At 49.7% G+C, this 15,098-nt stretch overlaps 1 protein-coding gene across 2 annotated transcripts; it reads right to left on the bottom strand.

The window, feature by feature from the left end:
- Positions 1 to 1,571: 1,571 nt before the first annotated feature.
- On the bottom strand, positions 1,572 to 15,098 carry MFNG (MFNG O-fucosylpeptide 3-beta-N-acetylglucosaminyltransferase). 2 transcript variants are annotated; one of them, XM_086753330.1, is made up of 8 exons: positions 14,222 to 15,098; positions 8,852 to 8,900; positions 8,207 to 8,309; positions 7,960 to 8,113; positions 7,407 to 7,492; positions 5,915 to 6,095; positions 5,294 to 5,379; positions 1,572 to 4,475 (listed from the first exon to the last, which is right to left on the bottom strand). In XM_086753330.1, the coding sequence occupies exons 1-8, from the start codon at positions 14,567 to 14,569 to the stop codon at positions 4,409 to 4,411; spliced, it is 1,074 nt and encodes a 357-aa protein (XP_086609456.1). In that variant the 5' UTR covers positions 14,570 to 15,098; the 3' UTR covers positions 1,572 to 4,408. The 2 variants fall into 2 exon arrangements, with proteins under 2 accessions (XP_086609456.1, XP_010123527.1); XM_010125225.2 differs by having other exon boundaries at positions 5,915 to 6,080.

Here is a 15,098-nt window from a genome sequence, read left to right as displayed (position 1 = left end):
AGTCTAGAGGAAAAATTCCTGCATCAGCTGGTAAAAACAGACACAGTTATGTGTACATTTGTGATGCTGCTCTTCTTCCTGCCCTTGCTTATGCCTATGGCAACGCATCCTCTTCAGGGTAGCCATAAGCCCAGCGGTATTTGGGACAGAAGAAAGTCCTAGTTAGTATAAGATTCCATCTCTGGCACCAGCTGCTAGCAGGTACCTTGAGGAAGAACATAAGGATGCTCCATGCCTCTCTCTGCCTATGCAGTTAACCAAACGGAGGAGTCAGTCACTCTCCTTCACCATTGCATCCACCCAAAAGCCTGCTCAGGTTTGTACAGCCCTGGTGGCCAATAGTGCAAAAGGGCAAGCCAGCTGTCTTGAAGGGATTTTCAGGGACTGAAGACAAAATAAATTAAATAAATGAATGGCAAGAGCTGCTGATCCCACCCCTGGACTGTCTGAAGAGCCTGTATTGTAAGCAAGGGCAGAGGAAGCCTCGAAATTAAGAGGCCAAATCTGCTGTAAGGAATTGAGTATAACTGTCAGATGAAAACACATCCACATCTCTGGAGTGTTATTAAAATTTAAAAAAAAAAAAAAAGAGGTTCACAGCCAACCAAGTTGATCTCACCTCTTCCAAGGTGAACTCTGACTTACAGGCTGGCAACCCCTCTGGCACTGGTGGGCTACAATTGTCCTGATCACAAAAACATCCAGAGCTGGGAGTGCAGGCAACACCTCCTTTCCCACTACTGCTGGGCAGCTCCCAAACAGCAGTTTCAATGCACAGCTTAAATTCCCCTGCTCTCCTCCAAGACCCTGCTTGGTGGTTTCTTTCCTTCCAATCTCCTTTCTTCTTGTTCCTATTTCTCACCTTTTAGCTTCTGTTTAATAAACTGCTCATCTTTTGAATGTTGCATCTTTAGCAAGAGGCCTGGGAGAGAGCTGAAGGCTGTGATATGAGTACAAGTCGGGTGAATCCCACAGTGGCTTAGAAATCTGTTTTTCTTCGGCAGCACAGTTGTTAAGAGGAGTTGGCACCAGGGACAGAAGCATTGTCTAGCATTGCTATTCTTCTCTCTCCCCTTCAAGCCTTTAGTAACAACTGCAGTTTCCCACCTATTTCAACTAACTTCTCTTTTCCCCCTAAAGAAAGCATAGTCATTAGCATTTTTTTGCACTGTCAAATAGGGGTTTCCTTATACAAGTTCTTCACAGCTAAGGGGAAAGTGAAGAAAGGATATTGTTAACATGAAAGCCTCACATAATACTTTACATTTCAAATACTGTAACTGCTTTTTTTCCCCTCCTCCTTTTTCTGAATCTTCAGTATACAGCTTAAACATCATTAATAGCGTTGGTTGCTATGGTGTTGGGCAGGCGGAGGTCTCTGCACTTGAAACCTTGAACTACACTTAATGTTGTACAACAGTAGGGTCATGCCAACACCTTTGACTCAACTTTTCCCAGTAAAATAAAAAGGCCACATCTTCATCCCTGGGATAGGTTTTTTTTCCCAGCAACAAGAAAAGGGAGTGTGAGAGAGGGAGGGAAGGAGAGCGAACAATATAAAAAAAGAAAAAGACAAAGAAAAAAATTTTAATAGACCCAGTGGAACCTTGCCAAAAACTTTAACAGTTAAATCAGAAAATCATGAAGGCGAATAAAAAAAGGCAGTCCTCTGAAAAGTTTCACGTGAGATTGTTTCTCATCTTCCCAAGCAGCTAAACATTTTAATAAACTAGAAAAATGAGACTGTAAAACCACAACATCTGACAGCAAGCCCCAGGGGCAGGAACCATTCCTGAAACTAATTTTAACTCAGGTTTTAACGTTGATCAGATTTCATGTGGTGAATGTCCCCTTAAGCTGTCTCTCTGTTCTTAGAGAAAACCTGGTTTCTTTTGTCGACACCGAGAATCTATTTTCTTTCCAGTGCATTGTCGTCACAGGCATAACGAGACTTTTCTGTCATTTGTTTCTCCACAGCCCAAGAGATGCTCTGCCTCAGACATCTTCTCATCTGTTCTCAGTTTCCTTATGAGACAAGACATTTTCCACAGAAATTGCACTTAACTGCTCCAGCAATGAAGCCCAGTCTTAAACCAGTCCCCACGCAGCGACTCAAGGACTCAACCCATTGAATTTTCAGCCATGCAAAAGGCACCAGGCCAGTTCAGATCAGCTGAGGCCAGGATCCAAAGTGGGCTTCCAGTGTTTGTGCCTTGCTTTTCCCCGGGGAAGGGAGTCCGCTCCACCAGTTTCTTCTCCTTCACCAGGCACATGGATCGCATTTTGCTTTGACTGTCACCAGGACATCTACAGATAGGACTGGCTTTTTAACACAAAGACTCAACTAACAACAGCAGCTGGGAATTTGAATGGGAAAAAAAGAAGATATCCAGGGAGTTTAGATTTCTCTTGAAGACTCACTTCTCACTGAAGCATTTTTCATCTTCTGTTTAAGTTCAAACCAAATCACTTGCCCTGTGGGGCAGGACTTCTTTCCACTGCCCCTGCCTTCCAATAGTGGAGTGTCTCTGTTTCAAGTCGCATGGCTCCTAGGTTCACATAGCTGTGTGAGCCGAGTGCTTCGCATGACTCAAGGAATGGTCATTTGCTTTAGCTAGTCCCAGTCCCTGCTCAGGATGAATTTCCAGTACAGAGGCATGTTGTGCAAGAGAAGAAAGCAGGACTCTCTGCCGCTTCACAAGCTGGTAAAAAAAAAATGACCAGGCTGGAAAACAGTTCTACAGGCTCCTGCTTTCTGCTTCTCCAGAAATTAAAGTATTCATTCATTTCTAGATCCCCCTTTGCAGAGGTGGAAGCTCTTTCCAACACCTTTCCTTTAAACCTCATGTGTGCTCTGTAGGAGATGCTGGTGCTTGGGGGTCGAGGGGGAGGAGGCGACAGGGTGGCCAGTTTTGAAAATGGTAGAGGTGCAGTGATAGTTGTTCTTGACTATCCCAGCCCACCAGCAGCAGGCTTAGTCACATCAGCAGCATCAAAGCTAAGCAGCTCTTTGGAGAAAGGGCATTTGTCCTTTCATCTGGGGATTACAGGAATCTTTCACAGGTCCCAGCAGTGTGTTTTGAACGGCTCTTTAAAGAGAAATACCTGTTTGTGGCACCACCTGCCATTTAAAACAGCCTCTTTGCCTTCCAGCTTTCCCTGCAACGCTCTCCCCCAGCCATTTAACTGTGTGTACGAGGACAAAATGGTGCTGAGGTCCATTCCCCAGCAAGTAGAATTGCCCGGCTTTCATGCCAGGCTCTGTACTGAGAAAAGAGCTCTCCACAAACGTGACGGAAAGCTCGTAACCTATTTGGGCCTGCTCCTTCCCCCTGTTGTGCTCAGCAGGGACTGCAGGAAGGCAGAAAGTTGCTCTCAGTATCTGGAGGAAAGAAACGCAGAGATAAAAAGCTCTTTGACTTGCTTTTGACTTAATTTTTTTTTTGGTCAGGGCACAGAGAAGATTATAAAGCTGTAACTTCTAATCCGCTCCTGAGTGCTCCTTTTCCATCTCTTCCTTTCTCCTCCTTTTCAGCCAGTTCTAATCCTTTGTCTTCTTTCTCACAGGTAGGAGTTGGAGTCTAATCTCAGATGACAGGTTGGCAATTAGAGCAAGAGATTATCCTGACCCCATATCAAGAAGGTAAAAAGAGAGAAATAATGCAGGGCCATACAAGATCAAGACTTCAGTGTTCAATGCAGGAACTAGCCTCATCTCAGTCTGTCTCCTCCTGGCTCCCCCACCCCACACCCTCTCCTTTGTCCCAACAGAGCGGGGAATCCCTGATTCTTTGTACTTCCTGCCCATCTCCCCTCTGCTGAGCAAGGAAGACGCTTTTCCAGTACTCATTCAGCACAGAAACAGTCACATTTTCCATTTCTATAGACCTTGACTACCCGGAGACTCAGACAAGAGTCTGTGGCTGGGAAGAGTGGGCGGTGGGGAAAGCACAAGCAGATATGGAGGAAGAGGATCTGCTCAGAGAGGCTGGAGCCGTGACACACTATCAGCCACCCTTGGCTGGGCACTGGTTACCCATACCCAGGGCCCTTCTCGCCCAGCAAGATGAATCCACAGCAAGGAGCAGCAGCAGGTTCCCATCTCTACCCAGATGAGCAGCAGTCACCATCCAGTCCTTGATCTGCTCCGGAAGGCATATTGCTCCCATCCCTTGCATGTATCCCAGCACAGATGTGAAGCCCATCCATGTTATCCATCTTTGGCACAGATCTTTTCTCTTGTCCTGTGTCATCAGTATTCAGCAAGGACCAAAAAAGCCATCACATAGCCCCAAGACCACCATAGAAAAGGGGAAACGGAGAGTATCAAGCTTCTTCAGCATCCCACCCCCTACATGCACAAGGTGAATGGGTGTCACCAGGACCCACTGTAGCTGAGGCTCAGGCATCACCAGCCAACAACCTGCAGACACCAGGAGGTGTTGGGATAGAGATGACAGTGGAGTGATCGAAACCTGCTGGGGAGAGAGCAAAGCAAGGTCAGGTGACAGTTTTTACACCAGCGCACAGCTGGAGAATGGAAGACCTCTCCCTCCTGCCCCATCCCACATCAGGCACCCACCCTGCACTACAGAGCTCCAGGACGGGTTGTTCACCTGAAGATGCTTTTCCTCAGCAAAGCTACGTAGCCAAGCCTCCCTCCAACACCTGAATCCAGCTCCAGCCCATGTAGCCCAAACTCATGGCTCACCCTGATCACAGGCAGGAAGATGGGCACTGCACTAGCCCCAGCTACATGGTTCTGCTGATGCTCTTTTTGTTGCCTAACTGCTTCCCACCCCTGCTATCTCCAGCCAGGAGCTTCCTAACCATGCTCTGCAAATAACAACTTTAGTTTTTTTCACTCAAAGTAAAGAAGGTAAATCAAAGAACACTTTTGTTTGCAGTCAGCCTGAAGTGAACCTTTTTCTTTTTTCCCTTCAGTTTTCTCAGCAAAATAAAAAAAAAAAAATGAAAAAGCAAGTAGAATTTCCTTTCCTGAGTTTAAAAGAACGTTTCCCAGAGGTAAAAGGTTAGCTTGTTCAGTTTCAAAATGTGAAATAAATGGCAATACTTTTGGCTCAGGAATTGTCCAAATAAAAGGTTTGCAAAGTTTGTAAGCGTTCACAAACAGTCTGATGCTGATGTTCTTCCTCTCACAATAAGCCATGTTACTGTAAGGTTTCTGTCCCTCAGTCTACATCTCCTGCACCTCATTTGGCTGCCTTCCCCTCCCAGCCTATTGTCTGAGGGCTCACACCGCAGCAACACCCAGAGCACTCATGCTCTGTACCTTGAGGGATCCTCTTGAGGTGAGAAGGGGCCACTGAGTTCAATAACATTGAGCTTGTTCTCAAAGACACCGTAGCTAAGGGTGACCTGCAAAGAGGGATGGTGAGAAAGCAGCAGAGAGAATGAGGTGAGTTCAGGAGCAAGGAACTTGCTTTGGGCAACAAATGCTCCTATTCTGGTTCCTTCTTTGCTGGCTTGGCCTCTGCCTTCCATATCTCTCCTGTCTTCCTTCCCATGATGGTCCACCATGCTAGTCCTTTGCCTCTCCAAGCCCCCTAGACCCCTTGTTATTATTCCACACAAGGCAGACATGGTGCCATGTCAAAGCCCCTTCCCCAATCAATCACCATTTCTGCTTGTCCTTGTGCCACGTTTCCCCAGGGATGCCCTCGGTCCTCGCTCCCCCATACGTATGCTCCCCACCGTTGACCCCAGCGGCATCTGTGCTGAAGATAACATCAGTTCCTTGTTTCAACAGAGTGTTTGCCAGGAAAGCCTCCCCAAAAGAACAGACTATTGATTCAGTCCACATCAGTGCCACCAATGGAACAATGTGCCTATAAGCTCCTCTCTGCTTCTCCCTCCTCACACACCTCCCTCTTGCTCCATTTCCCCTTCTCACCTGCTGCGTGAGCTGAGACGGGGGGATGAGCTGCAGGTTCTCCAGGTGGGAGTGGAAGAGTGCATTGGGCAACAGCTGCCCGCCGAGTTTGCACTCAATGATATAACCCACGGTGCAGTCGTCCGGCAGACGAATGAGCTCTGAAGTGCTCAGGAAGTTCCTGCCACTGAAGAGAGTAGGGCTGCATGGGTTAGGAAAAGGGTAGGGCGGGATAGAGGAATCTGTTTGGGTGGGAGATAAATGAAGGGCTTAACTGAAAAACGGAGTAAATCTTGGAACTAGGCAAGAAATCCCTGAGGTCCACCTGCAAACATCTGAGAATGTGTTTGTTCTTTGACCACTCCCAGCCATGCTGTCCCACCAATGTCGGGTGCTGTCCTTGATACGCATCCAGCTCCTGAGCAAGCTGACGCATAGAGCTGGCAGACTTTGCCGAGACACTTTTCCAGCTGTTTGATGAGCTGCCCTGAGTCTCTGAGGGATCAGACAAGCCAGCACAAGAGAAACAGTGGGACCACATGGCCAGGATCAGGAGGAAAAAGAAACACGCCAGCCTTGTGCAGCTTGAGTAAGCCATCCATGGCTCCACTGTAATGTAACACCACACACTTGGCCATCCTTTGACCACAGGCTAAACCCAATTTTAAGGCTCCTGCAACTGGAAGCAGCCACACAGCATGAAGGACTGTCCACTCAGCTAGTTTAAATGTGTTTTAAGCATTTTAACACAGTAGTGGCAGACTTTATGTCAGGTTAGGTGTTATCTATCCAAGCCACTTTCATTTTACGCTAGATCACAGATCATCCTCCTGTCTGGGTCTACCATAAAATACATATCATGGGCTTCAGCTAAACCAGCCACCTGGCGTGGATCAGGTCTGTCTTTCTGGGTATGCACAGATCCAGCTAAGGCTGGCACGGCCATTGCCTATAGCAATGTGCATATAGCCTGTGATATAACCTAGGACATCCTGGAGAACATCACCTTGGTGTAGGCTGAGCTAACACAAGTCCCCGGGCCCTACCTCTGTTCTCCATGCACCAAGCTGAGGAAATGACAGCAGAAACTTTAAGAAGCTGAAGAGGATTTGGGGTGGGGGAATGGGGAATTAGCTCAGGAGGTGGGTACAGGAGGTTGGAAAGAGGGGAAAGGAGATAAGCAGACAGGGAAAGCACTTAGGAAAAGAGTCAGAGGAAGCTGAAAGGGATGGGAAGGAGCGTGGGGGAGCAACCAAGAGCTGAAAGGAGTTGGGGAAGGTGGAGTTTGTCATTCCATGATTATGTTTGCTAATATGCTTCTTTTTAAGCAGGTGCTAGATCCACTCACTACATCCTTCTCCAGTCCCACGTGCTTGCAGATGTGTAGCATGTAGCATTCTGCACCCTTGCAAACACCACACACACAAATCCAGATCTGACACTGCCAGGAATTAATGCACGGCCATGTTCCTCATCCCCAAATGCTCCCATAGTCACCATCTCCACAGCTCACCTGGCCCACGGCACCATCTTGCTTGCCAGCTTGCGGCTGATGCAGAACCCAGCCCCTCCCGTGGCAAACCAGAAGCGCACAGATTTCTGGAGAGAAATAGCAAAGAAAATCAATGGCAGAGGCTCAGACAATACCATAGCCCAAGAGATGGGAATGCTGGAAACTCAGCTTTGATGCCGGGATAAACACAGGCCTATGGTCACCCCAGGTCCATGACTACTGCCCAGAAGGACTTGCCAGCAGTACAGCATGGATTTTGACCTCCTCATATTTGGAGTGGCCAAGTTCCTGCTGGCAGCAGTAGGTGGGCTGCCTACGGCAGGTTTATCTCCCGGTACAGAGGTACCCAAAGGCACAGCATCAACGTGGGACTCTTCCCCTAGGTGCATTGGACTCAGTCAACATCTACAACCATGTTCAGACAAGACTGAGGAGTTTTCAGCTGTTGCCTATTGCTCTTATTCCCTTTCTCTCCTTGGGGTATATCTATGGCCAATAAGCCACAGCACTAAAAACAACCCATTGGCCCCCGCACCACCACCACGGGCTGTACCGTCTGGTTGTTCGGCAGTGTTTCGGAGGCCCGGATGGGTCGGTTCAGGCTGGGTTTCCCCAGGTAAACATCCCACGTCACAGAGTAGGAGGACAAGAGCTTCAGGAGGGCCCGAGGGTTCAAGTAGTTGTCATCATCCAGATGGCAAAACCAGCTGCGGGGAGATGGGAACAAAGACAGAAGAGGTTTGTGGTAAGGAGAGTGCCTCTCGCTCTCAGGGGTCCCCCTTGCAGGAGCCCTGCCTCACCTCCGGCCACTGTCCAGGAAGGCATCGAACTCAGCAGCCATCTTGCAGGAGAGGGCCAGGTGGCTGTGCTCGGCAGAGCAGTTGGTGAAGATCACGTGGTCACCTGCCGGGAGAGAGAAAGCTGTGGCTCAGGGCCAGCCCACTTCGCACAGTCATGGCGAGAACCTCTAGGCAGGAGGGAAGGGGTTTGTTCACAGCCAACCACCTCATGGTCCCCCCAAACAGGCATCCGAGCTCGCAGTGACGTGGGCTCCATCCTTCCCTCTACCAGGAGATGAAACCTGGAGAAAGCCAAGCATCTTGGCCAAGACTAGGACACCTGCCAACCACACTTACACCCTGCCCACTGCCAGCCAGGGTGCAGGGACAGAAGGGCTCTCTTATGTGCTGCTTCCACCCATGGATGCTTTAAGGTAGACAGCACGCTGCCTCCAGTTGGCTGCATACACTGGGGTAAACCAGCTAAACCAAACCATCACTGCTGCAGCTTGGGGTCCTCCCAGGGGACATGGCGAGGGGTGTGCTTCAAGAGGCAGCGCTGGCGTAGGAGAGCCAGCCTTCACACTGGACCCCTTCCCAAGGCCATGGCAGTTCAGAAACTCAAGGCGGTGGGGTCGGAGGTGGTGTTATAGAATAGGTCAGTACCTATTCTCCTTTTCATGGCATTGTCTTCTTCATCTGTGAAGACGTAGGTCTGGGGAAACAAGGAAAGGAGGTTACTCTCATGGCTGGAGCTGGTGTTGCTCCTGGCCACCCACTCCTCTCTCCCCACAGGTGGACACACTCACCATGGTTACCCCACTTCATCCTCTGCTGCCATGCCCCCCTCCCAGGCAGCAGTTGAGCAGAGGGATGGCCACACTCTCCCTTCCTGCATGGCACAATCATCAACACTTGTGTGGCTTCATTTCCCCCCACCCACTGCCTTTGGAACAAGGAGACGGGAACCCGTGACACAGAGTGAGCCCTGGCTTCAGTGTCAGTGGTAGGAAAATGAAAGCACCATGGTTGAATGATGCTCAGATTAAAAGGAAAACATCTGTTTGTGTGTTAAGTGTGCACAGTCCCCTGCCGCTTCCCTCCTCCTCCTCCTTTTCCTCCACGCCCAGGCCTCTCTAATCCCCCTCGCTGCCATTATATGGCACATCTCCCCCTCTTCAGGGCCAGGCAGGGATCAGGGCTGGTGGAGAAAAGCTTTCCTCAGGCAGAAAATGAGCTTTCATGAAATCAAAAAGGAGTCGCGAGCCGTAAACAGTCTCTCCACCAGCTGCCCACAGGCTGGTTAAACACAGCACCTGGGCAGGGACAAAAGGGTCGAGGCAGGCAGACAATAGCTTCAGGAGCTGTCATTGCTCCCAAAGGCTCTGACAAGGAGACAAGAGTCTCTACGTCTCCCCATACCCACCCAGCATTTGGGAGATATGCCCCCATCAGGAGGACGTGGCAAGAGAAATGTTCCACACATGAAAAGAAGGCAATGAAAGACCCTCAGAAACCACCTGGTTTGAGCAGAGACAGCAGGATTGTTTCATGATCTCAGATGTATGTGCTACAGCCACCTGGCGAATTACCCTCCACCAGCTGAGCTGCGGCAACAGACCATGCAGGCATTCCTACCCCACCCAACCGGTAAAGTCTCTTAGTTAAAACCACTTTCAAGGTGAGCATGGGACAAGAGACAATTAGCTAAGTCTCAGGTAAAGCAGTCGCTCTGGGTCAGGGGACCACGTCACAACCTTCAGGCAAGTCAGGGATTGTCAGTGGCACGGGATTTCCCTTGCCAGCATGTCAGAGCCAGAAATTTCCACTATGACAAATACTTCATCTTAAGAAAAACAATTCTGAAAATGTTGAAACTTTCTGACATTTAAAAAAAAAAAAAAAAACAGAAACCTTGTTGCTGGAAATCACTTGCTTACCGATAAAAAACTGACTAGGAATCATGTGTCTAATAAACATCATATCCCATTGACTCAAAATAGAAAACTGCATCTTTTCCCAGATTTTCTACTTGTGAAAATATTCCAAGGTTCCCATTTTCCTCTTGATGCAAGATGGGAAACGTTTTTTGCAGACACCCAACATATTCCTGTGGGAACCCAAGGATGAAGGAACGTTGTCACCACAGGGAACACCACACTGTCCAAAACAACAGGGAAAAGGGGGCTATCAGTCTGCACTCTAGGCAAATCTGATTTCTGTAGCTCTCCCAAATTCTGATCTCCATGGTACACCTGGCTACAGTACTCCAGAGATGCTGGAGTATGGCTCTGTCCTGAAGGAGATCACAACAGCGCAGGCGCCTGCCTGCACCCTCATCTCCCCATCCCTCACACCCCTGGAAGAGCAGCTGCTGCTGACATGCAAGTGACTGCCACCATGTGTCCCTCAGCAAAGCCACATGTGATGGCTGGGACGGGAGAGAAAGAGAAAGGCCTCGGCTAAAAACCTGCCTGGAGACCATTTGGCCCAGTTACGCAGTCTTTCTCAAGGAGACACCAGCCACTGTTGTCCATACTAGTGGAATCTGGAAGAGATTCAGAAGGTCTCTCTGGCTACCTTAGACCAACTGTCCCTGCTGAGGACATGCAAGCAGAGGAACACCTGGTGTTACTTGTGTCCCTGCAGGCAAATGAGGTAGACAGGAGCAGCCTGTCCATCATATCCACCCTCCTGTTCTCCACCAGACCATCTACGGGGCCATGCAGGTTCTCCCATCATGGTACCTCAGCACACTGAGACTGGGTGAGGATAGCTGTCAATGCTACTGCGGGGCAGACAATCCAGGCCTGAAGAGGGATGCAGTGTGGAAAGCATCCCTCCATTCTGGAGTGGAGAAGATGGCTGGGTGGGAAAGGATGTCTGCTGGATGACGGTGCAAGCAGTGATATGGAGCCACTGGTGACAAACGGCTCTGTGTGGTGGCTCTCCATGAACGTAAGTGTCCATGCAATGGATAAACACTAGACTTTGAGACCTCCTCACCCCAAATTGGGAAAGTAGTCTAGCAAGAAAAAAATAGGAAGAGGGAATAAAGATATGGAATCTGACAATCCAGGGCCACATTCATCTCCCAGGTTTCTAAAGCATCCCTCCTCTGGGGAAAAAAAAACCCTCCAAAATGCAAACACCCCAGCAGGGGTATTGTTGTGTCCTGCCTGGAGAACAGATTCAAAATCTACAGTGTGTTTACAACACTGAAAATGGGACAGCCAGTTCAGGATGGGTCATTCAAAGGTTTAATTTCAATCAGTGGGATGTCTGGCTTTCTGAAAGGAGGGGAGGTGCCAGAATTAGTTTGTATTACCAAACAAAATGCGATTTCAGACCAGAAACTTAGACTTATCTCCATCAAAACTACTGAGGTCAAGAATGTAAGCCACTCCAAGATGCTGTCCAGCATAAACAATCACCAAAACTGACACTACTGTTTAGATTAAAAGTTTTCTGAGGAAAAGGCCTTTCGCTGAAATTACTTCCACATCAAGCTCCAGTGAAAAGTTTGTCATGGATCTGTTCTCAAGAGGCAAAGCACGGTCCAATGAAGTGTACCCACCTCACACTTCCCCGTCCCCATCTCCCACCAGTGGCATATCTTCTCTTCTGTTTAAACAGAACACTTTCAGGGAAAATGTCTCTCTCTCTCTTATTGCCTACCACAACAGAGTCCAACATAAAGTACTTTTAATTTGGCTCCAGTACAGTCTGTCCTAGCCATAAAACCCACAGCTGTTCTTGCCTCCTGTTACAGTCACCCAAGCCTGACCTGTGAGGTCTGGGTTGCTTCCTCCGGGAGGGCACCACACAGGTAATCAGCTCTGAAACCAGCCTTGGCATCAGCAGCACGGCCAGCTGCTGAAATTCCCCTACCAGCTGCCTGCAGAGAAGGACCCACTGAATCGGTCTCCAGCCGTGGCTAAGGGCGAGTAAGAGAGCAAGACCACGGGTCGGCACAAGGAGGAGGAAGGCTCTGCACATCAGGGCTTCTGAGATCTGGATCTCTCTGAGACCGGCTCTTAAAGCCTACGCCTTTCCACAAAGACTCAATAACAGGAGATCCAGTGCCCTATCCCTGGACAACAATTAAATTAAATGTCCTTTACAAATTGAGAGCTCTATTTTTTTTTTTGCTAAGCAAGGTTTCTATGTTGTCAGTTTTTCAGAACTAACCCTTTCGCCTACCTCCAAAAAAACCCTTCAGCAACAGTACATTTAAAAGAAAAAAAAAAAAAAAAGGTTTTTAACTTTCATGTACTTCTCTTTACATCCCTCCCCACCCCCGCTCCCCTGCCCTCGAGGCCATTTTAGTCAAAAAAGCAGAAGAAAGACATGGAAAATTGGGGGCGGGGGGTGGAGCGGGAAGGAAAACACTGAGCTTGCAACAAAAATTGATAACAATGAAAAAAACACTTTAAAAATGACTGATGCTCTCGCTCTACCCTTCCTTCCTATGCTCCTGCTCAGTCTGTGAAGCTTTCCCAGGGGCTGGCAGCAGCATGGAAAATTCAACACCTCTTCCCACTTTGGACATCATTTGCCTGCCAGAAAGGGTCAGAAGAAACTGGGGAGCTAGTATTTAATTTGTGTCATCAGTGGAATGGCCAGGCATCTGTTTGTCAAATGCATGAGGAGGGAAAGATGAGACTGCTCCTTAAAAACCCACTCCAAAAACCCCAGTTACGATAGCTTAATGCCAGCGCAGCCATGCAGTTGGGTTTGGTTTCTCCAAAGAGCTGCTGAGCTGAGGTCAAGCAGAGAGGAGAAGTGCATCTGGAGGAGGAAGCAGGGCATCTCAGATGCTGAGAGGAGAGGAAGCATGCTCAAAATAGGACACGGCTTCCTGTGACGACCGCAGCAGACCAGACAGTTGCAGTACCATGAAGTGGAAAACCACCCTTACCCAGAAAACCCTGCATTGCTTCAAGCACTCTCCCACCCAATACCTCCACCCCCATCCCCCTTCCTCGCTGAGACCTGAATTTGTCTTCTAGGCATCTGTCACGCACAAGCAGAGGCAAAAAAAAAAAAAACCAACACTTTTTGGGGGCAGCCGCAGGATTTCTTCTTTCTTGAGGAGGTGGTCTGCAAGGGAGGGAGAGAAGCACCCGAGCTCTGGGGAGCACTTCTGCCTACTAGTACACCAGTCTGTGCAGCACCCCCAGTGTGGTGCCCCACATCAGTTCCTCTCACAGGAAGGAAACTCTCCAAACTCTGCTTTAGCAAAGGGTGAAAACATCAGACCCCCAGTTAAAAAATATTTTTAAAACCACACACGCACACACATCACTTCAAGATCACGCACATTGAGGGGATCTGCCCAAGAAGGCAAGGCACAGATTGTGCTGATGTGCTGGGGGGTAAAAGGGCTGCAAACACCCCTCCTGCACTCCAGGAGGTCCTCCAGGTTCTCCTGCCCCCCTCTCCTGCCCACTGCACTGCACCGTTCCAGGGCGAAGGGTGCCCCGGAGGAATGTGAGCATCCTGATGGAGGGCCAGGGGCAGCCACTCCACTTGACACCTAGCAAACTCAGGGCATTGGGAGGTAGAAAATCACCATTTCATACAGACCCAGGATGGTCTGTGCTCCCAGTCTGGTGTGGCCCAGGCAGTCTGAGGCCTCTGATGTTATTGAATAAAAAAGGGAAATTAAATCCCCTCTGCCTCAAGTAGAAAGAGCCAGGCTTAGGCTAGGGGCAGGTGATGCCTGCTAAGAGCACTCGTCCTCCCAGCCTTCATGGGAAGAGCCCACATAAGCTCTTCATCCTCTCTGCTAGCCTTTCCCGTGAACCAGCTACCAGTGAAACATTTTGCTGAGTAGCATCCCTCTTTCACAGAGGAAAACAGAACAGAAGTGAGAACAGAAGTGAGAATTAGGGAAAACGAGGCAAAGTACTGGGTGGGACTGCAGTGCCCATCCTCTCCTTCATTTGGCCCTTTATTCCTCCCCACCGATAGACAACCTGTCCCTGCCCTGTTACCAAACACCCCCTCTCTAGTCTGAATCCACATGCTCACCTGCTCTCTTGCCTGGGATATCCACGTGTCCAGGAGCAGCTGCATCCTGCTCTGGTGAAACCTCTTGGTTGTCTTCACAGCTATGAAAATGTCCCCAAGCGTCAGGCTTCCCTCGGTCCTGTGTCCCTCCATAGGGTGGACTCGCAGGTCCTTCTGTCCCCCTCCACTGCTTCCCGTGGCATCCTCTGGGCTCACCTTGCTCTGTTGCTCCGGCTTCTCCGACATCCCCTCCCTGAGCCCTGGGTACCGAGCTGTTTCCTGAGCCCCACGGTGCCGCATGGAGAGGAGAGCCACGCTGACAAGGAAGACTGCTGCTCCAGAGATACCACGGATGAGCCGACGGCCCATGGCTCCCAAATCGTTCCCACTGCAGCCAGTATCCTATTGAACAAGGACAATCTCTGCCCGTACTTCCACGTGAAGCTGTCCACTCATCTCAAAGCCTCTGAAGGGGCAGGACAAGTTGAGGGCAAGATATGAATAGGATGTGGCCAAGGAATAGGGTGGGTGAAGACCAGAAAGCCACAGAGGCAGCAGCCCCAGAGACAACTGGTAAAGCGAGGGGAATTTTCACAGACTAAGAGGGCTCGATGACCGAGCAAAGTGGGGACGCATGATGGGAAAATACTCCAAGGCATCTGGCAGGTCGTTGTCATAGCCTGCCAGGATGAAAGCAAGCATCCCTACTCGTGGTGGAGAGGCCGAGGGTCCCAGGCTGGAGCAGGAGAAGGAGCTCAGAGCCATCGGTGGGGAACCTGGACTGAAAGCACCAGTTCCTCAGAAGCCGCCAGCCCGCACACCCAAGCCAGGGGCTGCGGGGCGAAGGCGAGCGGTGGGCGCAGGGCTGCGGGGAAGGGGCCGGGTGCCATGCGTGCGG

Source organism: Chlamydotis macqueenii, chromosome 1 (assembly GCF_036417535.1).
Source record: "Chlamydotis macqueenii isolate bChlMac1 chromosome 1, bChlMac1.mat, whole genome shotgun sequence".
NCBI classification, from domain to species: Eukaryota; Metazoa; Chordata; class Aves; order Otidiformes; family Otididae; genus Chlamydotis; species Chlamydotis macqueenii.
This window is presented reverse-complemented; position numbering and strand designations above follow the sequence as displayed.

Coding starts and splice junctions, on each gene's coding strand:
- MFNG (XM_086753330.1), bottom strand. CDS start 14,569: ATGGGCCGTCGGCTCATCCGTGGTATCTCTGGAGCAGCAGTCTTCCTT. Junction 8,901..14,221: donor TATCCCAGGCAAGAGAGCAG/GTGAGCATGTGG, acceptor TTGTTTCCCCAG/ACCTACGTCTTCACAGATGA. Junction 7,493..7,959: donor CACTGCCGAACAACCAGACG/GTACAGCCCGTG, acceptor ATTTCTCTCCAG/AAATCTGTGCGCTTCTGGTT.